The sequence below is a fragment of the Phallusia mammillata genome, chromosome 1, assembly GCF_965637545.1.
Source record: "Phallusia mammillata chromosome 1, kaPhaMamm4.hap1.1, whole genome shotgun sequence".
Classification (NCBI taxonomy): domain Eukaryota; kingdom Metazoa; phylum Chordata; class Ascidiacea; order Phlebobranchia; family Ascidiidae; genus Phallusia; species Phallusia mammillata.
In genome coordinates, this window is record NC_137252.1 from 30,559,921 (window position 1) to 30,586,290 (window position 26,370).

The following is a 26,370-nucleotide window of genomic DNA, read 5'->3' on the forward strand; positions in this document are numbered from 1 at the left end:
ACCCCGATTAGCTCAATGGATTATTTGGAAAATGACTCAATCGAAATTAGTAGCGACGATTTATTTCTCGAAGATATGCCTGTCCACGGTTCATCCCCATCGACGAAACCGCCCTTAATTTCTTCCCCATCGACGAAACCCCATTAGTTTCTTCCCCCATCGACCACACCGCCTAAATCCACTGATTCTTCATCAGATGACATAGACAGTCAGCAAGCTGCGGTCGACGGTACAATCGACGAAGTCCAAGGTGACAGCTCAAAAACAGGCAAATTAAAATACGAAAGTTTTTTGCCGACCCGGAATATGGTCGAACTCCTTAAAAGCTCGGTCCATTTCCATCACACAATTCCAAAGGGTATCAAAAACAACGCATACTTTGTATTTAATAATGCAAAAAATGTAGAAAGACAGAAAGCAAAGTTTCAGAAAAAGTTTTGCAGACGACTGCGGAGCTTGGTGCGATTTTAAGTACACAAGCATTACTTACTACCGTTTGGATGATCAGCTGATCGATGTGCGTTTGTATAGGGGAAAGTTTTGCATCCGAAATCCAAAGACAAATACGTTCAGAAGCGTGCAATCACAACCCAAAGCAGATGATATAGTTAAAGTTGGTGTGTACTACTGCAAACTCAAAGCCGACAAGTCATTCAAGCGCAAAATAACGTGGTTGGAAAGGTCAATTGTTCCACACCTTGGTGTCGCAGAATATCTTGGAATCCATCCAGGCCATGTCCCGCACGGCAATACAAAAGATGGAAAACACATTTATGTAAGAACAAAACCGGAATTGCTTGAGGAGGTTGGCAACAGACTCAAAGGAGGTGAAAGCGCAAAAGCAGTATACGATGAACTTCAGGACCGACATAACCCCTTGGAGGGTCTAAGAGGGCTAAATCAACTGAACAGAAAAAAACATTTTGACCAGACCAAACACAATCCAAGAACTGGAAAAATAGAGAAATACGCTGAAGAAATAATAGAAGTGGTAAACATGGCCGTAACACATGATTTCGTAAGACGGGTTACACATGGAAAGGATGTACCAGTGAGTGTCAACCTTTACACAGACGAACAAGTGTGTGACTTTAAACGGTTTTGCCTTTCCGGTAAAACGGTATTTTGTACAGACAAAACATTCAATTTGGGTAAAATCCATGTGACAGTCACGACATTCAAAAATCTTAGCGTCATTAAAACTTCTACAGGCCAACATCCCATATTTCTGGGACCAGTATTTTTGCACAATCGTTCAGATTTCACCACTTTTTTTGATTTCTTCGCCAATTTAAGTGCAGTTGTGGGTGGCACGTTTGAAAATTTGATTTTTGGCTCTGACGACGAGCAGGCCATGCACAAAGCTGCACTACAGGCATTCCATGGATGTCGGCAGGTGCTATGCAGCAAGCATTTAAAAGAGAACTTGCTGCGGTATGCTGTCGATAATGTTGGATTATCAGCAGATGATCGAAAATCGCTACAAGCTTTGTTTTTCACCGTTTTAAACAGTGAAGAAGAGGTTGACTATTTTGGACATGAAGCGAATTTAAGAAGTTTTTGCCAAAAATGGCCTAAGCTTCTGCATTACGTGGAACATCGTTTTTTACCACTTCTAAAAGATCAGGTGTGGAATTTGAAAAAGGAGGTTGGGTATATTTGGACAAATAACAATGCCGAGTCAATGAACCACGTCATTAAATCAAAAACCAACTGGAAACAACAAAAACTGCCACAGCTTATAGAGATGCTGCATGGTATTGTCCAAAGTCAATACACTGACGTCAAAAAAGCATTCGCGGGATTGGTCCATTGCATTTTGCACCGGAATTTACCGTATTTCAATGTCAGTTTTACGCATGGGAACAGAAGACAGATAAAGAAAAACAACAGCATTTTCTTAATTTTATGAAACATAGAAAACAAGGCAATCCGCAATTACTTACAAAAGTGCCACCGAAAACAGCAGGGAAAAAGAAAAATCAAAAGCAAAGAATGCGATCCCACAAACCCAGCAGCAAAATTGAAATGTTATTGTACGGGTTCTCAGAGTACTTTGTTACAGTGTTTGTTGATTATGTTTCTTGTATTCGTTCGTTTGTGTCTTGTTTTTAGTTCTTTAATGACAACATTAAAAAAGCACGAAATTCAAAAGTTTTGTTAACTAAAATTTTGTTATTTTTTAGTAGTTCTACTTTGGCCTCATGAAATTTGATCGCACCACAACGGGTTTCCTGCAGCAATTTATAAATTGATTATCGTCACATAAGAGTTACCTGCTGCATTTTCGAGTTACGTCGCACCAACTACAAGTTTCGTCGTGTCAAAAAAGGTTACCTGCACTAAATACGAGTTTAGTCGAGTCTAAACGAGTTACCTGTAGTAAGCGATGTTCCTGGCGAAGTACTGCAGTGCTTACGAGTTCGGTCGAGTGTAAACGAGTTACCTGTAGCATTTTCGAGTTACGTCGCACCAACTACAAGTTTCGTCGTGTCAAAAACGGTTACCTGCACCAAATACGAGTTCGGTCGAGTCCAAACGAGTTACCTGTGACATTTTAAAGTTACGTCGCACCAACTACAAGTTTCGTCGTGTCAAAAACGGTTACCTGCACTAAATACGAGTTCGGTCGAGTCCAAACGAGTTACCTGTGGAATTTTCGAGTTACGTCGCACCAACTACAAGTTTCGTCGTATCAAAAATGATTACCTGCACTAAATACGAGTTTCCTCGAGTGCAAACGAGTTACCTGCAGCATTTAAATTTTGGCCACGTTTTTCCCCATTTGAATGCATTACCTGTGGTAATCGAATTACCAAGCGGACCAAGTGAAGTACCTAGCGCACCTAGCGCACCTAGCGCACCAAGCGGACCTGTAGTATTCGAAGACACCGAATCGAAAGTACCAAAAAGTTTACACCTTTTTTTCTTGTTTGTAAGTGATTACATATACTTGTACAAGCCTTGTTCAGCCTAAAAAACGCCACAACGTAGAGAATGCAATTTTTTACACCAATTTAGTCAAATTTATTGCACAAATTTTTGAGAAAACATAATAACATAATGATTTCTGAAAAATAAATGACATACTCTGATTAAATGAGACTTTTCACTACTCCAAAACTTATGAGCAGTTAGAGTGGCTTTTTGTGTATGATGAGGCCCACCACAGCCAGCACAAGAACTGCAAGCAAAACAATGTAGACTGACTGTGGAATTTCTTGATTTCCTGCTGCTCTATAGTCTGTAAAAATTCAAATAGAAAAGGTACAAAATACATGATAAAACAATATTTTAGGCAGAATTTACAACTTCTAATGCCAGAATTTTTAAGAAATGCTAGATTATTTATTAAATATAAGTTAACAAGAACATTTTCATGATAAAATGTTTGTAATCATTTGTTTTCTCTCACAGAGCTAAAATTCATGCTTTTTAAACGTCTTTCATATAGTTTTTAATCATAATTTTCTTACATTTTGCTGAACAGGTCCTTCCATCAATGTTCAGCTTTCGACCAGATTTACACATGCATTTAATGAACTGATTCTCCACCATACACAGGTCCTCACAACCTCCATTTGCCTTCACCAGCAAAACAAGACATATTTATTGTTTATTGCAGCAGACACAATTCATTATATTGCATATATATCTATTCACCTCAGCACAAAGTAGCTCTCCTTTGTGGCTTAACATGATTGGTCCATAGGTAACTCTTTGACTGTTTTCATATTTAGGTACATTACGACGCTTACGTGATACACCACAATCCTAAAAATAGTGTAAAGTAACACACCACAATCCTAAAAATAGTGTAAAGTAACATGTAGACAAATTAGGTACAAAACATCACAATTACAGCTTGCTATGCATAAATTACCAAGTCAGTGCATCCATCCTCATTTCTAGGATCACACACCATTGTGTTACAGTGAACAAACATTTTTTGGTTTTCATCAGGAATATTAGCCCACACAAATGCCTTGAATTGAAACTGCGCTGTGTTGGGCTGGTAGTTTTTAGTGACAAGTATTGTACCTGGTTCATCATAAGCGTTTTGTGCAGGACAGCTGAAAATTTTAAACATACACAAGTATAAAACTGCTAATGACTCAGTTACGTAGTTAAGCCATTGGAATTTCACATTATTATGACTCTGCACATAGGTGGCAATACACTACATTATTCATTGAAACACTCCTGTTAAACAACTATGCCACAAAGTTGGTAGTGGAGAATTGAAAAAACAATCAAATAATTGAGTTTAAGCACATACCCATCCACAATTATAGGATATGACACTAAATCTTGTGGTGAACTACTTGGAGTTGCCCAACAATATTGAGCCTAAAATAAAAAAGGAGAAAATCAAGCAACATATTGCCTACTTCTGCACAAAAGTAGCCAAGAATAAACTTTACGTCACCAAAAAAAATTAGTTATTTGTCCTTTAAAACAATCAAAAGCAGTATTTACCTGAAGAATGAAGCTGTTCGTTTCCACTCCAAGACTGAGTTGAGCAAAAACAAAAGTAAGCACCTCAACAGTTGGTGGAGACCCAACCAATGAAGTGTTATAGTGGTCGGAAGTGAAAAGGTCTAATGTGAGGTCAAACTGGCCATGGTTGGGATCCATTACAACTAAATCCTTACTGTAAAATTGTCACAGTCATTAACAATCACAAACGCAAAGGAGTTCTGCTTAATAAAAATTCCTGCATTTTTTTTCTCAAATTAAAAGTTTGTTTTGAATCAGTTTCTGTTCAATATTTAACTGAGTGTTGTTATAGTTATTAATTTGTGTTCTGTACAATTACTGTTAGATTTGCAAGCAAGTAAAAACAAGCCAAGAAACAAAAAAACAACTTACAATATGTAGGGATGCACATTGTCTGATATAACTGAGAGTGACCGATTGAAGACACATTGAAATTCAAACGATACTGTTGGATCAAAACGTTGCACCATGTTACTAACAACAGAAAACCTTGCCAGTTGAACTGTGTACGTGAAAAGAAGACTACTATTGTCAACCTGTAAAAACAAGAGACAATAAAATTACAAATAAACTTTGTAATCCTATTTATACATAGGGTCTACACATACCCCATCAAACTTGTCAACTGCAAAACCAACAAGTGGTTCACAATCAGTAAGATTAAAGTGAAATTCGGCTCCACTTCCAGCAGGAGCTGGAATTTTGCAACGTGACATTAACTGGTTTGCAGCAGGCTGATGTTTAATCTTTCTTGATGACACAACAATTTGATCACCAGCAACTGCATCCATTCTTGCTACATCTTCAGCAGTAAGTCTAATCAAAATTGATTACAAAAATAGCACAAAAAAGAGACTTAACTCAAACACAAAGTTGAATGGCTTTGTTTTAAACAACAGTGTTTGAAAAAAAGCTACATAAGAAGATAAGTAGTACCCCTACAAAAAACACCTTAAGCTCTGTCAAACAAAGATTTTGAAAATACTAGCACAAACTATTATTTCATGATTGCTTTTTTTCTATGGTGCTAATTGACTTACTTGATAGTTGGTGTTTCTGTACAAATAATTCCTGAACCAGTGGTGACTGTACCAGAAGTGGAAGCAGAACCTATTCCGTGATCATTGATTGCTTGTACAGTCACTTCATATGTAGTAACTGGCAGCAGACCAGTTATAGCAGCAGTATGGTTTAAATTGGTCACAGTAACACGTTTGTGTCCACTGTCAGCAGCAGAGCTCCATGCAATCTTGTACATTGTAATTTCTACACCTCCACCCACTATTGGTGGTTCCCATTCCACAATGATTGCTTGTTGTTGATGGTGAAACTGAACTGAAGGTGGGTCTGGCACAGCAGGGTCTAAAAGTTTACCATAAACAGTTTAGCAATGGAAATGTGAAAATGTACTTTTCTGTTTGGAAACACAAGTTGTTTGAATCGATCGACAATCGATTTTGAAAAAGTAATTCTTTCATAAAAAAGGTTAGCCTTAAAAGAAATGAATGCTACAGAGTTTCTTACTTGTGCAAATTTCAACTGGATCAGAAAGTGGTCCAAAGAAATAATCATTGCTTGCTGCAATTCTTATGCTATAAAATGTGTTGATCTGGAGACCAGCAATGTCATAACCAAATCCACATAAATCATGGTCGGTGCTCATAATGTGAGACTCATTATCGCTTTGATTTCCTCCAATTTGGACCCATTCAATTCTGTACTGTGTAATAGGCAGGCAACCTCTAAACTCAGCACATGACCACTTAATTGAAATCATTGAGGTACTTGGAGGAAAAGCAGTTGATACAACAGGGGCTGGTGGGGCGGTTGGAGCTGCCAAAAGTTATACTAAAGTAAGTAGGTTAAAAGTTTACTTAATTAAAGCATACTGCAAACCAAATGTTAGGAAGTTTTAACATGACATGTGTAAACTATGTTAGTTTTAATCCCCAACAAAATACAAGCTTGTGATTTCATACAAAAATGATTTCATCATATTCATAAAAAAATTATAAATCAGGTTGGTCTTTTACCTGTGTACATAAAACTTGCTTGATTTTTTACCCCCAATAATCCACCAACTCCTGATGGTTGGACAGTAACAGCATATCGCCTGTTAGCTTCAAGCATTGTATAAGTTGCGTTAGTTTTTCCAAATACATAATTTCTTCCGTCTCCAGAGGAAAATGGATGCATAGAAACTAAATAATCAGTGATTGCAAAGTCCCCCTCCACCAGTGGTTCCCATTCAAAAGATATAGAATCAACAGTGGCTGAAATTTGGGTAGCAGTTTGTACAAGTCCAGGCTCTAAAAAAAATACATGATTAAAAGATGTAAGGCTACATATTATACCATTAGATTTAAAATGAATTTAATGGTCTTGAATGCATTATGCATGGTCATCAAATACCACCTGTTTTTCTAATCACAACTTTTTTACCTATTTTTAATTTAGGTATTTGGCCCTTTGTCACAAAATCATAAGTAGAACAAAATCTTTGCTGCAATGATTATAAAATATTTCCCCGTTAACCTAAATTTTACCCCACATTGACACATTTAAAAAAAACTGTAAAAAAACAAAAAATGATATAAATTTATTTGTTGTTTTGTTGCAGCAATAAATCATCTACCTAATAGGGAATTGTAATCATAAACAATTAAATGCTTGCCAATCAAATTTGTTGTTTTCACATACGAAGCTCAACACACATACATAGCTCAACAACTCTACATTATTTTCATAACTTACTGGTGTAAATTTCAAGTTCTGGTGAATACTCTCCAGGGCCTTCACTGTTTCTTGCTCTTACAGACACGTGGTAAGCAGTGTTGGGTGTTGTTGAAAAAGTAAAACTTGTGTCTGGTGGATATGTGATCAATGACTGGTTGCCATTGCTGGAATTCACCAGAATATCATATTGAGTGATTTCACAACATGGAAAACCACCAGTGGCTGGAACATAACTGACTGTAATCGATTCTGAGAAGACAAAGTCCTGGGACATGGTAGGCATTTGGTCCGGTACTGCAAAATGTTGTAAATCAGATTAATTGTCTGCAGATTATTGTAATGTTGTTGATTTGCACTGGTAAAATACAACAGGTCAAGCAAACACAAGTAATACATAGATGACAAACAACTAATAAATGTTTAACATAGTTGTGGTCTGCCATAAACATTTTTGTTTTCAAACTTGCCCGTCAAGTGTCTGGAGGCATCAGAAAACCGAATAATATTATCTGAAAACTCTGTTCTTATAACTACATGGTAAACAGTGGAAGGAGTTAATGAATAAATGTCATATGGACTTGGCACAACGCTTCGTTCAAACAGTTGATTCCCATACGCATCATAGACTTCAACTGTATATGTAGGAGTTCTGGCATGGTTGGGTGGAGAACTCCATTCAATTTCCAAAGATGTAGCCGATGCAGACAAAGTGCTTGCCTGACCACTTGCAATGGGCACTGTTACACAAAATAAGAATAACAGGAAATTTGGTTGCAATTTTTCTGTTTTATATAAGGTTTAGAAAATGGTAAAATTTATCACTAGCAAAGTAGTTTGTACTGTGATAGCAGCAAGTTACTAAAAAAATAATTTATTTAAGCTATTTTCATTACACTGGTAGTGCTGGAATGTGGTTCGGTGAAACTTTATTCTTACAAGAGATAAATTTTTTGCGCAAATTAATTTTAGTGTTTGCACAAATTTGTTTTTGCAACTGTCATAAGTTTATTATATTAAACTACTGTGTGCTAAAGTTGAAGGTTTTTGTTTGACATGTAGTTCTACCTTATATAAATACTGCACTTATATCATTGTTAACTATTAAAGGGGTTTTATAAACAAAAACACTTACAAGTTGTTGCCACTTCTGTGACTGGGTCACTGGTACCACCAGCATTTTTAGCTTGAACTGAAATCCCAAACTGAGTATTTGTTGCTAACCCTGTTACAAGATAACTGGTTGTCAAGACCTCTAACTGCCTTCCATCATTTCCAGCATCAACTTGGGTCAGTGCGAAAAAGGAGATGGAATATGAAGAATTATCACTGCCGCTTGGTGGATCCCATGAAATTCTTATGCTCGTTTCAGTCTCTTCAATGACCTGCAAGTTTTGTGGTGGGTTTGGTGCTGTGGAAAAAAGTTCAAGATAGTCAGAAGTTAAAAGCAGTGTTTTTATAGACCTTAACATGTTTTTATACAATTTCCTATTTAAATGAGTTTGAGAGTTGGAAGGACCTGCAAAGCTATGTTAGCATTTTAATCACATTCATATTCATTGCCCAACCTTCATTCATAGCTGCATTTTGCCAGCCAGTTGTATGTTAACCCTTCTGCTTTATGTCTTCTTAGAAATCAGGCGGATCGATTCAAAAACTATGAAAAACATATGCAACTTTGTTGTACCTGTCACAGCAGTTATGGAGTTGCTCGTCACCTCCAGAGAACCCCCAGAATTTTCTAAGCTTAAAGTTTGTTGTATATGGTACCATGTAGAAGGAGTTAAGCCAGTAATAACCATTGGGTTAGTTGACGCTGGACCCATTACACTTGGTAATGTTGCACCACCTTCAGCAGTTACATGAAGTTCTTGGGAAATTGCAACGGAGCCTTCAAATCCTTCATTGTCATCCCAAGTGTAAGAAACTGAAATCGTATCGGCCGTGCTGCCTGCCCATTCTATTACAGGGTCGAATGGATCTGTAAGAAATTTTTGATCAACTTACCAATTGGATTACACTGAAGGGGTGGCTTTTTATATACATCATCATTTACATACATTGTATCAGTTGTTAGTTACAGTAAAAAAAACAAGGGTTATGTGACTGACCACACAGCCTTTGTTAAACACTAAGAAGATTTCGACCACCCTTCGTTAAGATAATTTTTTCCAACAAATTTCAAATAAATTTCAAAATGCTTGAGTTTATATTTTTGAAAGAACTAATTTGGCAAAATACACTACAGCATGAGCATCAAATGAATACATTTTATTCTACATCGCTGGCAATTTGCTTTTTATTAAAGCTACTATTTAAGTCCGTGTCTTGTGTACAAGTATCAAATTGTTCTAAAACTTTACAAAAGATGAAGATGCCTGAGCAAAATTTCCAAACATTTTTACCAGTCCAAATATCCATGATAGATCCAATACTGCTTCTGCCACCAGAATTGTATGCAAACACATAAACAATGTAGTGGGTGTTTTCTTTAAGGTCAGTCACTGTGGTTGAAAGCACATTTCCAACATTCAGATATGGCCCTGTAGAGCTGTCAGAAAGCTGTACTTCATAACCATCTAATTCTGTTCCAACATTGGTAGGTGCAATCCATGTTATTGTGATTGATGTTTGGGTAGAAGTTAAAGTTGATACATTTACACTGTTGGACACTGTAAAAAAATGATTCATGGTCGAAAATCTATCGCAGAAAAAAACAAGTAATTTAATTTAAATTGTCTAAATGTGGAATACTAGATGTATGTTTTTATCTCAACTTAAAACAGAGATCTTCACAAAAAAAGTTTACAAAAATTTAATAAGTGCTTTTTTCAAATGTACTTGTTCACATGTTTTAGCTTGTAAGGTCCACATTCTGTGCGTTTGGAAGATAAAGATACAACATTAGATGGCTTTGTATCATATGATAAATTAAATGCCAACAAAAAGAGAAAGTTTCCACCACCGTTGCTTTGTCATTACATATCCAGAACAAGTACATTTTTATTTTTGAGTCAATTGCGCATAATTCTTGACCTTAGCTGGATCAAATGCTAAATCAAGAAATAGAAAACTAGCTTAACCACTGTCTAATTCACCTGTGTACATTGGTTGTGTCACTGATTGGGTTGTCACACTTTGAAACACAGCTCTAGCCTTGACTTCAAACCTTCTTGCAGATTGTAGACCACCAACAGTGATCGTGGGGGTCGAGCGAGTGGCTGTATAAATGTCTCCGTTGTATTCAGCTTCAATTTCAAATTCAACGAATTGATCAGCACCACCTCCCTGGTCTACAGAAACTGAAACTGTGATGCTATTTGCTGTGCTGTCGACAAACTGAAGTACAGGAGAAGCAGGAACTGAAAAAAGCATTAATATGTTTCAAAGTTACTAGGTTTATGAGTTGGTGTTTGAGACAGCAATAACTACACCCAGCGGTGGGTTCAGCCCGTCGCACCAGTTCTATAGAACCGTCTAACAAAATTTTATGAGATCAGTGAACCGGTTAGCATTACTGGTTACTGTCAATGGATTTTTTGTAACAGAACCAGCGGAAAAAATAAGACTTTTGTGATAAAACCGACTGAAAAAAATTGAATCCAACCACTGGCTACACTAAAAAACAAGGTAATACTATACCAGTAAAACTGCAATAAAGTTTAAAGCACATTCTCCACAATTTTTTTTCACATTGGGCACAAGCAATATTTACAAGTCAGGGTTAAAAATAAATCAACAAAAAATGTTTAATAAAAACAGCTTTGTGTTGTTATTAAATATTTTACACAAATTAACAACCTTGATGTTAACATTTTGCAAGTGTCCTAAATGAATTTTAAGATTTTTCTTTATAGAAAGAAAGCAATCGTTAATATTTTCCGACAAAAGAATGAAATTAGTAATTGGGTCCTAGTTCTCGATTTCATATTATAAACTGATTCACAAGATGTTTTTACCTGTTGAAATGGTGACAGAAAGGCTTGGATTGCCAGATCCTTGTTGGTTTCTGGCTATAACTCTACAATAATACTCGGTGTTGCTGGTCAAATTAGAAACAGTAGCGGACAACGAAGTAGTGTTAAAGGAATGGGGAGCCATAAACGTGGGTTCAGTAGCACACTGAACCTCATAGCCAGTGATTGCATTGCCTCCTGTAGGCTTTGTCCAGTCAGCTACAATAGAATCTGATGTTGCGCTTGACAAAATTGGTGCTGCTGGAGTAGAAGGAACTGGAAACAAAACACAACATAATAAAAAAAATGTCATAGAAATCCACAGAGTCATACACAGAGATGCAGACAACACTAAGTCATCGTATGAAAACTACTGCTGTGTTGGATAATGTTTCAATGTATGCTTGACCAGTTAAGTACAAAAACAAAATGTAAAGGAAAAAAATATTTACAAAATTGCTAAATATTGCACAACAATTAATATTATTGAGCAAATTTTCCACAGAAAATATTATATAAGGTTTATTTGGCATAATTCTAACCAACCTTTGTAATACTTACTTGTATGAATAAAAAGTGACCCAGCAGAATCGACAATGGAATCTCCAAATACAAAAGTGGCGTCACCGAATACCGAGTGGACAGTAACTTCATACTTTGTGTTCGAAACCAAATTATTTAAATCTGCTACACCATTACTGGTGGTTGTAACAAAACTACCATCAACAAATACTCGATAAAAAGTGAACATTCTGTAATTTCCATCTTGCATTGGATCTGTAATCATGATTTGTGCGGAAGTTGCTGTGGCCATGGTCTGAGCCATTTCTATCACTGGCCTCTGAACTGCCAAACAAAAGTTAAAATTTTAAGTCCTAAACATTATTAAAAATTATAAGCTGTTTCTTCAAAGTAAAAATGGGTAGTAAGCTTAATATATAACCGGAAAGACCAAAACATAACTTGAACATCTAAGCAAGAAAATTGTCATATAAATCTAAAATACTGTTGCACTGTTTAGCAGTCATATATTTATGCTTTAGCTATAACTGTACCACCAAAAATTAACACACATCCAACAAAAAATGTTAACATAAGAAGAGCTCTTGTTATATAAGAGCTAGCTTATATAACCAGAGCTGTTAGACCAGCGGTTCCCAAACTGGGGTCTGCGGTCCTTTAGGGGTCCGTGAGGCAATTTTGGGGGGACCGCGAAGCGGTTGAAGTAATTCTATAATCTTATTTGGCATCAGTTTGTGCCACTAAATAAGTTTAAATCAAAGTAGAATTGAGAACAGACTGTCTCCATTGCTAAACAATGGCCTTTATTGAATAACTATCAAAAATGCAATTGTTCGTGCACAATTGTAATGTTTTTGTCCTGTTTGTGATGTCACATGCTGTCTTTGGATGATTGTTATGCGCAATTTTGCATAACTAGCTAAAATCCTGCAATCAACTTTCGTTTTTATAAAATACACATTTAGGCTTAAAGACCGCGAGCCCTCAAAATAATGGCAAAGGGACCGTTTTGAAAAAAATATGAAGAAGTTTGGGAACCACTGTGTTAGACTAAAACATTAAAGTTTAAAATTTGACTGCTTTTAAACACAAGAAGATATTAAATCAAAAGGAAACAGTTAATGTCAAACTTACCTGTAAGATAGCTGAATTCAAGAGAAAATTCACCTTGACCACAATCAGTGGTGGCCGCAACTAATATAGAATACAATGTGTTGGATTCAAGACCAGTGACGTTTACACTTAGTGCAAGGGGGTCCAGTACAGTAACTTCACGTGAAGAGGTTGCTGTGGTCAAATTCACAACATAACCAGTGATAGCATCGCCTCCTAGTGGTGCCTCCCATTGCACAAGTGCAACTCCATAACCCATAGATTCAGTTACATCAATGTTAAATGGTGCCTCTGGCTCTGCAAAAAAGTTGATCAGTTACGAAAAATGTTTTTATTAGCTCGCATCTTATTGAAATGTTTTTTTTATTTAGTAACAAGCACTGTAATGCCGTGATAAGGAATACATTTCACGTAAAAACTGCATATAGTTTAAAATTGAACACATTCCTTTCCTAGTTGTAAATTAATAATGATGGGATTATTTAGGCAACAAAAACTGTTGTTTTGAAAACACCTAATACAAAGCATATAGATGGTTTAAAAGCTGCAAAATCAAACAGTGATGATATATATATTACCTAAACAAAAATATTGATGCATGTTCTACTTACTGGTTGAGACTCTGACATCAGAATTGGCTTCAAACATCACAGTTTCACCAGCACCCAAGTTGTAAATGGTTGTAAGAGAAATGTTTAGCTCAGTAGCAGCATCGAGCATTGTAAAGTTTAAACTGCTGGTTGTTATGTTAACACATGGATTTGTGCCATCACAAACCCTATAGTGATTAATCGTGGCACGGAAGGTGTCTTGGTTGTCCGGGTAATCGAAAGATACCATAATAAAATCAGTTGTACAAATAACAGCTATATAATCAGCTGGCAAAGCATCTAAACCAGAAAAAAAACAATTGATAACCACAAGTGTAACAAGGTAATGCAAAAAACCTTCTACACAGGAGTAAAGTATTTATTGACCACTAATATGTCAGACATATCACTCATGTGGTAAAAACTTTTTGGTTAGTTTTTTTTTTATTTAGGGCTAGTGTACAAACATTTATTTTGAAAAATCAAGTCGTTTATGGGGGGAACCAATAAGACACTATACAACTTAATTCGAATAAGAAAGAAAAAATGGATTTTAAACTGGTAAACAGATTTCCTACCTGTCAAGATTTGTGTTTCTGCAGGACTAGAAGAAGTTTGTTCATTATTAACAGTGGTGACAAAAATCGAACGTTGAGTATTTGGCACCATGTTAGTGATTTGATACTCCAATTGGTCTGTTCTATTACTTTCATGTGGTCCGTAACCCCACATAATTAAATACTCAAATATGTCATTTCCCCCTTCCGGCTTTTCCCAGGTAACATTGACAGTGGTTGGACTAATAATTAAGTAGTTCAGATTTCTTGGTGGTGCTGGGTCTAAAACAAAAGAATACGGGCTTTTATAGGAAGCATGAAATAATCTTCAGTTCTTCAACAAACCACAATAAAGATTTGATTTGAAAATAAAAACCACCAGCTAGGTTTGTTGTATATTGAAGCCTACAAAGCTTGGAAACTCAAAAGCTTGTTAAACAACTTACTTGTATGCACTTCAACAGTATCCGTGGGTTTTGAATCCAGACCATCGTACACAGCCTCTACTTTAATATTGTACACTGATGTTGGTTCTAGTCCTGCCACTCCAAACATGTGATCGGATGTGGTAAATTCACCAGCGCCACTTATTATATAGTGTTGAAAATTATAAGGACCTAATGCTGGACCACCCAGTGTCATTATAATGTCAAACGCATTTAAGTTCACACCACTAAGTGACACACTCAGGGCATCAGCCACTGTAAGAAAAGAAATAAACTTCACTCAACTAAAATACATGATTAAAATAACAGTCAAAAAACAAGTGCCTCTTACAAAATAGTCTATTGAGATTCACAAAAAACAAATGACGGAAAAACAAAAAATGTTAAGTTATCTCAGCCATGGTGATTATTTTCTCAGCTTTCCTCTCATACAAACTGTCCGGGCAAAGTCTTAACTCTAATGTTTGGGGTATATAATTAACTGAAAAAAATGAAACAAAAACAGATTCACTTACATGTGGCCATCATAACCCTCGCAGAATCACCAACACCATCATCAGTAACTGCTCTAACAATGATGTTAACCTCTGTGTTAGGAGATAAATTGGTAAGGGTGTATGGACTGAAATTAGCACTCTGATCATTAACACCAAAAAACTCTATATTGGAACATGATGGTGGGTCTCCCCATTGCATTGTTACAGAGTCATTAGATGCTACAGTTTGCATCAGATTTATTGGAGCTCCAGGCACTAAAAAAAATTACAGGAAAAGGTGCATACAGTTGCACTAACGGTTTGCCAAAAAATGAAAAAAATAGCACTCACTAAGGCAAAAGAGTTTAAGGTTCAACTATGGTGTAACAATTTGCATTAAACATACAATAATACAATTATGTTGGGGTTTATAGTTTAAAATACCAAAGGTGTCGTTCTATTTTTTTTCAAAAAACATAAATCTTTTAGCAACTTAGAGGGATGCTTTATTTCAAAATCTTTGCAGTTTGGTTACTTTTAAAATCCAATGCTTGTACAGAAAAAAACATTATCTGCATATGCATTGAAGACTAAACAGCACCTTATGCTGCAATGAATAAAGAACAACAGTACGGTTTAGTAAGTTTCAGGTAAATCAATTCAAGAGTTCTGGTATTGTTCTGCAAACAAAAAAATAACCTGCAAATTCTTTTAAATTGACACAATTGCTAACAACTTTACAAGCTTGTCTTAAACTCAGTTTAGTCTTGGTGTTTTTCACAAGTTTATGACAAACTTTTTGTATCACAAAAGTTGTTCTTTTTTTCCACAAACTTGAAAAGCTCTAAAAGCTTTGGCAAATGAACAAAGAACAATAAGCAAGTGCCGGAACAAAGTAAAAACTCAAAGCTTTTGTAAACAGGTACTTACATGTGCACCCATTTTCTGAAACAGCAGTTTCTGGTGGACCAACAAATGTGGCAATTATAGCGATAGGGTATTCAGTGCCTGCTGACAAACCAGTTAACCCCAAACTTAGTTGAGAACTTGAAACTGTGACTGTTTCAGTAGCGTATAAGATTCTATATCCATTAGGAGCATAGGCATCCCCAGTTGGTGGATTCCAAGAGATAGTCAGGCTACTTGAAGTACGGTCAGTCAAAGCAATAAATATAGGTGGACCAGGATCTATAAAGCAAACCAAGTATTTCTTACCAAAGTTAACACCCAAAAAATGCACTACTATGTTATTTAAACCTTGTTCTGTGAAAAAACATCATTATTTCAAGGGTTGTGTTTTAGACCTGGTTAATTGCATACTGGTTACATGTACAATACATTAAACCACATGGATATCATAATTCCCAATGCTTGAAACTACAATTGCATAAAAAAGCTTAAACAAAGTACGTTTTGACAGTTTCTTAAATACAATCTAAATCAAGCAAAACTCTAAAGAACAATTTCTGAACAGATATTTTGATTTATGTTGTGTTACACAAACATTCATGTAATAAAATTTTATTAGTTATGTTTTAAAAAACAGTTTTTATGTCCAAACTATAAATGTATGCAACCTATTTTTTTGCTTAAATTGTCTTACCTGTTGCGTAGTGCACAGTAGCAGAATCATAACACCCTGCAACGTTGCAGGCAGTAACAAATATGGGAACAAATGTGTTAGGAGCTAAACCACTTATGAGAGCCTGAACCTGGTTGCTGTCACTAAATTCTTCGGTACCATTCACAGTCAGGGTGAAAGTTATGGCTTCATCACCAGGTTGACCATCCCATTGAATAATTAAAGAGTTTTGAGTTGTGTCCAAAAGCGATGGTCCACTAAAACTGCCAGCAACTGCAGAAAGACAATTTAGTTCAATTACACAAAAGTGTCTAAAATAAAAAGGGAAGACTCTCTTTAATTTCGCTTACTTAAATTTTGCAACCAAAATTGTATTTAAAATTGTAATTGATATTATATCAGCAGTTGGTTTTACAAACTGCAAAAAAGCTACCAGTGAGAGGCTTGTCCTATAAAATACAAGGACATGTAATGGCAGGCTAAAAGAGTGGTAAAAATATAACAAGCTTAAAGGTGTGGTAATTGCGTGTTTCTTTAAACTTGAAGAATAGTATTTGTCAAATATTACAAAAAAAAAGAGTATGAGTAAAATGACTTGTTCAATATATTGTTTAAAGGTTTAACAGAAAAGAACTTTAAGTAGGAAGCTAAACAAGATTTTTTTCCATCTCAATAGGTCAACTTACATGTTAGAACAGTTGTATTTTCAGAGTGAGTTACTGAACCATCAGACCAACGTGCTGCAACTTGAATCCAGTAGTAAGTGTTAGATTCCAAGAAAGTTATGACAGTAAACGTTTCAGAAGCAAAGAAGCTTCTGACCCCTATTGGTGCAGCTATTGCGTCAAAGAAAATCTCAAAATCATGGGTCAAATAAGAACCATGTTGAGGTAGAGCCCATGTCAAATCAATTTCATTGGAGTTAGGAACAGCTGTTATACTACCTGGAGCTGGAGGCACTGGAATAATAAAACATACATTTAGTATGCATATCAATAATGCAACCAGATATTTGGGAAGCCTTGCACGATCAGCATAAAAAAGTTCAACTTACAGGTTACAAGTAAAGCACCTCAAATTTACACAGCAGTGCACCCAAAGCATTACAATTAAGAAATCATTTTAAAAAACTTAAACAAGAATGCATTCCTGTAAAACAAAGCTAAAGAATTCAAAAACATGGCTTTAATCTATTACACACATTGTTGTTTGAAATGTACACAAAACAACCAAAATTAACTATGAACGTTTTGTTGCAAAAAAGCAGCTTACAGTAAAACAGCAATTGTTGTATTGACCTAAACCCAAAAGCACCGTGACAATTTTGTTCTTTCTACAAATAAACTTGGGTAGGTGTTAGGGATGTGCCAAAACTGCAAATGTTCTGTTTGGTCGAGCACCAAGCACGCTCGTTGCATTATGACGTCAAAAAATCCCTTTTCTACGTTTTAGCTCTACAAGAAGGTATCTTACGTCACCAGCCGTGTATTAAGCTGTACAGGCCTCAGAAGTACGCGTTTTTCACCCATCTAATACATTTGAAAAATTATTTGTTTTTGTTCATAGACACCCCTTCGAACACTAGTTAAGTATGTTAGCAGGGCATGAATATGCAAATTTAATGCTCGGGTCAGTTTGTGCAACTGCTCGGCCGAGCATCAAAAAAGGCGATGCTCGGTACCGAGTACTCAGGTTCTGGCTCGGCTCGGCGCATCCCTAGTAGGTGTATTAAACTTGTGTTTTAAAATATTGTTGCTGTGTGTTTATTTTAATTCTTATTTCAAAACAAATTTAGCATCACACTGTATTCTGTGCAAGTAGGTCATTCTCTGCAGGTCTTTGGTGCATGAGAATAACTTAAATAATAATACAGCCAAAATTAACAAATTTTATTTAAATGCTGTAAATATGACATAAAATAATACATGTTAAATTCAGCCAATCAGGCTTTTTCATGAAAAACCAGTTTACAACAATTAAAAATACAAAACATGATTCATGGTATACTTACATGTTGCCCCAGAATCACTAAAAACAGCGCTCGTCCCAAAATCATTTTCAGCTAACATAGAAAATGATATCAGGCTGTTAGGTATTAGGTTTGAGAATTGGAAACTAAACTCTTCTGTTTTGTTAATAATGGAAGAAGAACTAATAGAATAAAGAAATCGGACAGGGAGGTTTCCGGTGTTATTATGGCTGAAGTAAACAGTCATGCTTGTTTCTGTTGACGTTGTTACCACTGAATCTGGTCGATATGGTTCTGCAAAAAAGTACTTGTCAAAAAGTAACAGTACTTGCGGATTCACTTCAACTTGTTCAATATTCTGACAAAAAACAAACAAGCCAATATATTTATTAAACATAACGACAAATTCTTTTGTTGATTTCAAAACAATATGTTTTTTTTGCAAATGTATTCACTTGTCTGTTTCTTGCAAGAATCTTTAAAATCAGGAATTGTGTACCTAATTTAATAATGCCATTGTTACTTATGTTTATGTACACTTTTACAACATATTTTACTCAAAACAAAGAACTTACTGGTTGCAGCAATAAAATCATCTGATTTTGATCTATAGCCATCATCAAAAATCGTTGTAACTGTGAAAGGATACGCTGTATTGGGTACAAATCCCATAAATCGTGCACTAAAAGTTGTTGCACCAACAGAAACATTTTCCTGACGTGATCCAATTGTCACTTGAGCAATATAGCCAACAATTTCTCGAACTGTACCACCCTCTGGACGACTCCAGCCAATGACAATTTCTGTTTCTCCATTAATTATGGTTCTTAGACTGTGGGCTGGTCCAGGCACTAAAAAGTACATGGAAAATAATAATTTGGATTTAAAAGAAAAATAATAATGGTTTAAATGACAAAAAGGAAAACTTTTTTTTCAGGATTCGAAGTAACAGCTAGTATGGAAGCTATAGAACATTTTGTATTCCTTAGGGCAGTAGTTCTCAAACTGTGCGTCGCGACGCCCTGGTGCGTCATTTCAATTTTCCAAGGGCGTCGCAGAATAGTTCTGTTTCATGTCTTTTTGTTGTTGTATCAATAAACACAACTTTAATAGTAGTTTCCTCATTAACTTTTATTTGCTGGTGCTTCGCAAGTCCTGAAAAACTTGTCCAGGGGCGTCGCAACAAAGAAAAGTTTGAGAACCACTGCCTTAGGGTGAGAATTTTCCATATTACAAACAAACAGATTTTAGACAAAATCACAGTGTAACAGCTACTTACAAGTTCTGACTGTCAAAATTGGAGAAGATGGACTCACACAGTCTTCAGTTTTTACTTGGTATTCAATAGTGTAATCCCGGTTTGGATCCAAATTTGTAAGTGTGAATGTGAAACTTGTGTTCTGGGTTAAGACAGTCCCACTGAAAAACACTACACCCTGTGACCAAGTGAACACATACTCATCTGGTACAATATCACCAGGTTCATTGTATGGTTCCCAAGCAATGGTGATTTCACGCATTTCTACAGCAACAAGGGTGGGGGCACTTGATGGTGCAGAGGGAACTGTGAACCGAGATAAAAAAGATTAAGCTAGACTGAATGTTTGTTGATCAAAAGTTTATTTAAAATTAGATTATGTTTCCTTGTTTGTTTATTTGCCAGAAATAAATTGTAGATTATAAACACATGCAATGGTTTTAAGTTTAATTCATATTTTATACATTTGTAATGACCACTAAATGATCTTAGTGCCTAAGTACTTAAAAATATTGTTTTGTAACAAACCCTGCATTCAGAGATAAAAACAAAAGTGTCATAAATTGGAAAATTGTAATTTGAAGTTAACATAAAAACTTCTGATTGTGATATGTTCTATATAATGACACAAAGAAAAACTGAAAGAACAAAACATTTTTGCTTTACCTGGTTGGACAACCGTGTTTGGACTTCTTGCAACAAACCCATCATCATAGATTGCTTTGGTAAATACCACCACACGTCTTCCAGGCAGTAAACCAGTTATTGTATGGGTTAAGCCAGTAATGTTTTCAGAGTGTATGTCATCGAGATCATAACACCAGCAGATTTCACCATACACCAGCGACCGAACACCTCCATCATTGATAACATCATTATATTCTACCACTATTGATGTTGTGTCAGGGCATGCCATACTTCTGATATTCAAAAATGCAGTCGGCTCTGTATCACAGTAAAACAAAAATCATAACACACATATTTAAGGATGGAAAGCTGAATTTGAGCTGTTGTTCAACAAATTTATCAAAACAAATCTGCCAACAACTGTTGGAATAGGTGCATGCAGTGAATCAGTGTTACAGAATAGTGACTACAAGTTGACCTTGCTAGGTAAAAGGGTTGACCTAGAGTCACTTGATAGTCAAGTCATTTACCTAACAAGTTTACTATGTATGAGCCTTTATGCTTGATAAATCAAAATAAACCAGACTATTACAAGATTCATAGAATAACTAGCTATTATTACCTGTTTGCAAACTTGCTTTAGCATTTGTACGCAATGCACACTTACAATGTAAAACCTTCTCCTATAAAATTCATTCAACACTTTTATATAACAAGTCAGTTGAAATGTCAAGTGTCTTGAAAAAATTACCTGATACGACTACTATTTAATGACAAACTAAAGGCATTTAACACTAAACTAAATGTACTTGAACTATATTTAATTTGCTCAGTTTGTGTTGACAAGTTGGTGAGAGAATATATTTTTGTTACTTTCTCTTGTCACCATTTGCACTATCACCATCAGACCTTATAAGTTAGGGTTACCATATCTAAATGGGCAAAATTCTGGATGATTTAAATACCTATTAAGAGTGTTTAAAAATTGTTTCCGGACACAGATTTTATGCCCAAATTCTGGACATATCCGGGAAATTCTGAACACCTGGTAACCTATTATAGGTGCTGTCTGCACTTTATTAGTAATTGGCTTGGTGCTTTTCTATTGAAAATGTTTTTGCTTAAGACATTTTTTTAGGTTAATTTCTTTTACGCTGGTTGATGTGTGTTGATTTAACAAGCATACAGATTGTTGTACCTGTTGTTACAGTTAATGGGTCCGACTCCCTGCCAGCCCCAGCAGAGTTGACTGCTTGAACAGTTACAGTTTGAATAGAGTTGGGCAGAAGTGAGGTGATCACTGCTGACAATCCAGTACTAGTAATTGTTTGCCCATCCCAGTTTACATAGTAAGTGTTGATTAAGACATTTCCTTCTGTGTACTGGGGCCAACCAATAGTGGCAGTTCCGGCAGAAATAGAGATAAGAAATGGTGTGTCCATTTTCCCAGGCTCTGATTTTTTTAAAACAACAAACAGGTTTTAGTAACACCCTTTTACATCTGCACTGACAAGATAACAAGAAAAATTTCCTTTCATTCAATATTTTCTAAAAAGTTGAAACACAACAGGCTCTTTTTAAACATTAGGTTCATTTTATTCTATCTGTTAGAAATAACATGCAACATTATTTTTTAAATTTTCTGCTAGTTTACAGAGTTTGTTCAAATAGGCAAACTTCGACAGTCACAAATTCAAACAAAACCTCCTACTTGTTGCCAGTTTCTCTTTAAACATGCCATTGATAAGTGCTAATGCAGTTACAGTCACATTTTGCCATGTGTTGGTTGGCAATTGGGCAAGACAGAAGTCAAAAGTGTCAGTGTACCAAAAAGCTCCACTAGGCTGGGAGGCAATAGTTGATACTGGTACATCCCCAGGATCTGACCATTCCAACATTATTTCATGCTCAGTGGCCTCATGACTAGTATAGCAGAATTTTGTGCAGACGGCTAAGACAAGCAAAAGTGTAAGCAATAACTAATTATTCAATCTTGTGAGTTTGAACATTTTAAGCACACAATATACCTGAGATAGAAATATCAACGAGAGGAAGGTTTGGAGCATTAGTACCCACAAGAAATCGAATAAGTGTGGCAGTTTTACTTTCCAGAGTTTTAGCATAGCTTCCAATATTTTGATATGAGAACATGACTGATGGTATCATGTACATGTCTGTGATCTGGCAACAAATAAACATGTATGTGAGCAATTTAAACTTTGAGCAAATTTGCACACTGTTAACACATAATGCTTACTAATAAATTGAGAATGATAAAACAATAAAAGGCATATTTCATTAATAGAAAGTGTTGATTTCATAAAGAAATGTGTACAGTACAATGGTTCTTTTAAATGTGAGGAGATTACATGAATTAAAAAAAATCATGGCTGTTACTTTAAATACAATGTCAAAAGCACTGTGTGTGCCATAATGTTATCATTGTATGTGTGTTCAATCAGTGCTCTTCAACCTTTTTTTAGTTTAGTGAACCCTTAAAGTTGTTATGACGAACTCATGCACCCTGTTTACTTAAAAGGTAAACTGAGGTAAGAAGCGAGATGAAAAATGGCTTGGGCTGTGTGGTCTTGTACATTAACGGGCAGCCGTATTTTTTATCAAAAACTTTTGACCTAAATTAACATCAATCATAACTGCGCACAAAACATTTTTTAACGTAGATATACCTCTACCGCACTAAAAGTGTTAGACATCAACATTTTAAAAAAATACAGAGGTTCTTTTATAAATCAGTTGAAACCTACATCTTTTTTCTAATATCCTGAAGGGCAAATACTAATGGTTCATAAAAAATTTGTGATGTACCCTTGTATACCTTTTCATACTGGTGCACCCCATGCACATTTTGGTGACCCTAGGATGCACAGTGCACACCGGTTAAAGAGCACTGCATTAAATTTCATAAACACAAAACAGATTACACCACACACATAGTTCTGATGTCTTGTTTAAAAATCCAATGTAAGCACTTATTAAGTTTTATTAAAATAATTATTCATTGTTATGTGATAGGGCAGTGGTTCCCAACCGGGGTTCCGCGGAACCCTAGGGTTCCGTACCACCCTTTCAGGGGTTCCATGAACTTTAACGGTTGCACGGGGTTCGCAGCGGTTTGGTGTAGCAATTCGGACACGAATGATTCATAATATCATTGTTTCAAACTGCTAACCATCTAGTCTCGCCCAAACCATGTAATTAACTTTTGTTATACCATTGATCAATTGTGACGTAATAAATACAACCTTGGTACACTCTAGCTAAATTGCAAGATAAATGTAGAAACGACTGTTCCAAATAACATGGCAATACGTTTAGTTAAATTGAAGTCAACCTTTATGATGTGCTTGATCTTTTTTCTTTGATGTAGCCTACTTGTATTCATTATAATTAATTTATGAGGGGTTCCGCAAAGTTTGACAAAATACCTTAAGGGTTACGTGCCATTAAAAGGTTGAAGAGCACTGTGATAGGGTGTGTATGTTGTACCATTTATGTTTAGCAAGAATCATTCTTTTTCCAAAATTGTACCTAGGGTATCAGCAGAATTAAATTTGTTGGTTTAATCAAGAAAATTCCTCCTACCTGTAAAAAGCTTTGTCCAGATAATAACACATTTGAAGTCTGCAGCTGTGCAGAATTCAAGTAGAAAGGGGTTTGAACGTGCCACTCACAAAAGAACGATGACAAAAATCCATCATTTCTGGTTGGAAGAGCTAATAAATGGTTTTCATTGAAATCCAATGTTAAGTCGTAACCACATGAAATAGGATTATCTACAGAAACAAAAGCATGTTTGCATGAATAATGAAAGTGTATGTCACATTATTGCGGAGCGAAAAAAGCTTCAAAAAAATGTGTAAATAGTTGCCTCTTCATTCATGTCCCCTTTTTCAAATGATTTCTAACAACACCTTTTGACCTTTTTGTTGCTGTTTACATATTTAGAAGTTTGCTCTAAATTTACATTGTAATTTTCATTCATTCTAAAACCTAGCATGACAAATAACCCTTTTCAGTCTGTTTTAAACGATATGTAAAATATTGTAAACTTCCCATAAACATTGCTAATCAAAGTAATTGTGTTTACTGTTGTTTTCTTCCTGTCCAATATGTAGCATAGATCACCAAAAAATAATTTCCGGCCAAGTTTTAGAGGTGTTTTAAGCCTTAAAAACATTTGCTAAAACAATGTCACTGTGCCCTCCATACATTCGAGCCCTTCAATTGCAATAACATTCTTTTTACAACCCTCTAAAAAACTGTGGAGGTAATTTTACTAAGATTGCTTAGCATCAACCATAAACATTTGCTTCCAAAAAATACTGTAATAACAAAACAAAACTTGTCTTACAATCACTAAAGCTTATTTGAAATACTCCAGTGTAGTGTTGAGGCGTTGAACAATGGATAAAAATATCAGCTGATGTTCCAGTAACTGTTTTAATACTATAAGGGTCAGATTCCAAAGTTCCAAGTAAACTATCAGTGGTGTTTCCCTCATATACCTGAAGAACAGCAATCAAGTAATGTTTGTGTTGATTATTTTTGAGAACTTTACCACTTACATCACATTTAAGGCCAGGGGCATCTCATGGAGGAAAAGAAATGACATAAGATTTTGTTTCATTCATTTCTACTAGGCGTTGATTGGAAGAACAATTTGATGCAAAGTACAAATTCCAGGATGTCAAAAAATGTATCCGACTAAAACAGTTGAATACTACAAAACATAAAGTAATGCATGTTGTACAAAATTTAAAAAAATCTTCATTAGAGCTAATTATTGTTGACATTTTAATTTAGAACATTAGAGCTAATTATTGTTGACAATTGTAATTTAGAACAGGGCTTTTCAAACTGTGGGTCGCAACCCAAATTGGAGTTGTGAAATATAATTTTGGGGTTGCAAAACATCATGCGTTATTATGTCATTGTCACAATAATTGGTATACATGTGTAAATTTATAGTTTGAACATCATTCAGGTGTATAGGCTGTATCCATCAAGCTGTCATGTAAAACACGAGCAGTCATAGTTGTACTGCCTTTTCTAATATAAATGTATATGTAAACATATATTAGCACAAAGTTGTCAAAATTTAAACCTGTTTCATATTGAAAGTAATTGTTTGCTGGATCAGCTGAGTCAGATGCCAAAAGTTGAACATTTATAGAAGCACCGCTGAAAAGGGTTATTTCATGACTAACATTTGTTTCCAATGGAAGTAGATTGTTGTCACTATATCCCTGTTAAAGCACAAGATTTGTTAATGTGCACCTGTTGCAAAAATCTATACTGCCACAGTTCTGGCTGTAATTTTGCATTCATCATGAGACTAAGTGATGAACAAAAAGGGCTTAAGACAGGGGTGTCCAAACTTTTTTAATGGGGGCCAATTTTTATCAGGTGAAATGCCCGCTGGCCAAAAGTTTATATCTGGAGAATTATAACACAAGATAAGCTGCAGACAGTGCACACTGTTTCGACCTATAAGGTCTCATCAGTGCAGCATGGCTACACTAGCCAATGCGGCCGATCTCTCGTCACCAGCTGCACTGATGCACCTTATAGGTCGAAACAGTGTGCACTGTCTGCAGCTTATCATTTATTGGCTCTATATGCTTTTACATAACACAAGATATATGTCATTTACAAAATTTTTTTAGTGGTAAATAGAGCTCCATAGAAAAGCTTTCAGGGAAAGTCGCACGTCGCCACAACCCAAAATCTTAATTCAAATTATGGTGGGGCATATGCAACAAAATTTAAAACAACAGCTGCGGGCCACTTAAAATGGGCTGCATTTGGCCCGCGGGCCACACTTTGGACACCCCTGGCTTAAGAGGAAAAGAAAATTCATCATTTTCAACATTGGGCAATAATTTGTTATGATATGTAATATTTTAATACAAAAAGATAAAAAGTAAGTTAAGTATTGCACCACTAGTATATCATTTGCATGCAATGCAGAAGTTATCCTGAATAAATGATAGCATCATCAGCTATTCCAATCATTTTCC

The 26,370-nt window shown here is 35.6% G+C and overlaps 1 protein-coding gene across 1 annotated transcript; it reads right to left on the reverse strand.

Annotated features, from left to right (window-relative positions):
- Nucleotides 1–2,042: 2,042 nt before the first annotated feature.
- On the reverse strand, nt 2,043–25,594 carry LOC145218572 (uncharacterized). The gene is made up of 38 exons (XM_080085986.1): nt 25,455–25,594; nt 24,916–25,070; nt 24,702–24,855; nt 23,933–24,123; nt 22,357–22,510; nt 22,041–22,280; nt 21,528–21,782; nt 20,369–20,647; nt 19,724–20,008; nt 19,020–19,295; nt 18,487–18,738; nt 17,162–17,434; nt 16,497–16,748; nt 15,824–16,081; nt 14,933–15,169; nt 14,418–14,672; nt 13,993–14,253; nt 13,436–13,714; nt 12,846–13,121; nt 11,751–12,035; nt 11,193–11,465; nt 10,332–10,595; nt 9,639–9,905; nt 8,921–9,214; nt 8,369–8,644; nt 7,704–7,973; nt 7,255–7,530; nt 6,534–6,809; nt 6,025–6,333; nt 5,541–5,862; nt 5,109–5,316; nt 4,873–5,036; nt 4,480–4,654; nt 4,280–4,350; nt 3,884–4,073; nt 3,664–3,774; nt 3,477–3,585; nt 2,043–3,244 (listed from the first exon to the last, which is right to left on the reverse strand). The coding sequence occupies exons 5-38, from the start codon at nt 22,499–22,501 to the stop codon at nt 3,135–3,137; spliced, it is 8,073 nt and encodes a 2,690-aa protein (XP_079942112.1). The 5' UTR covers nt 22,502–22,510; nt 23,933–24,123; nt 24,702–24,855; nt 24,916–25,070; nt 25,455–25,594; the 3' UTR covers nt 2,043–3,134.
- Nucleotides 25,595–26,370: the final 776 nt, after the last annotated feature.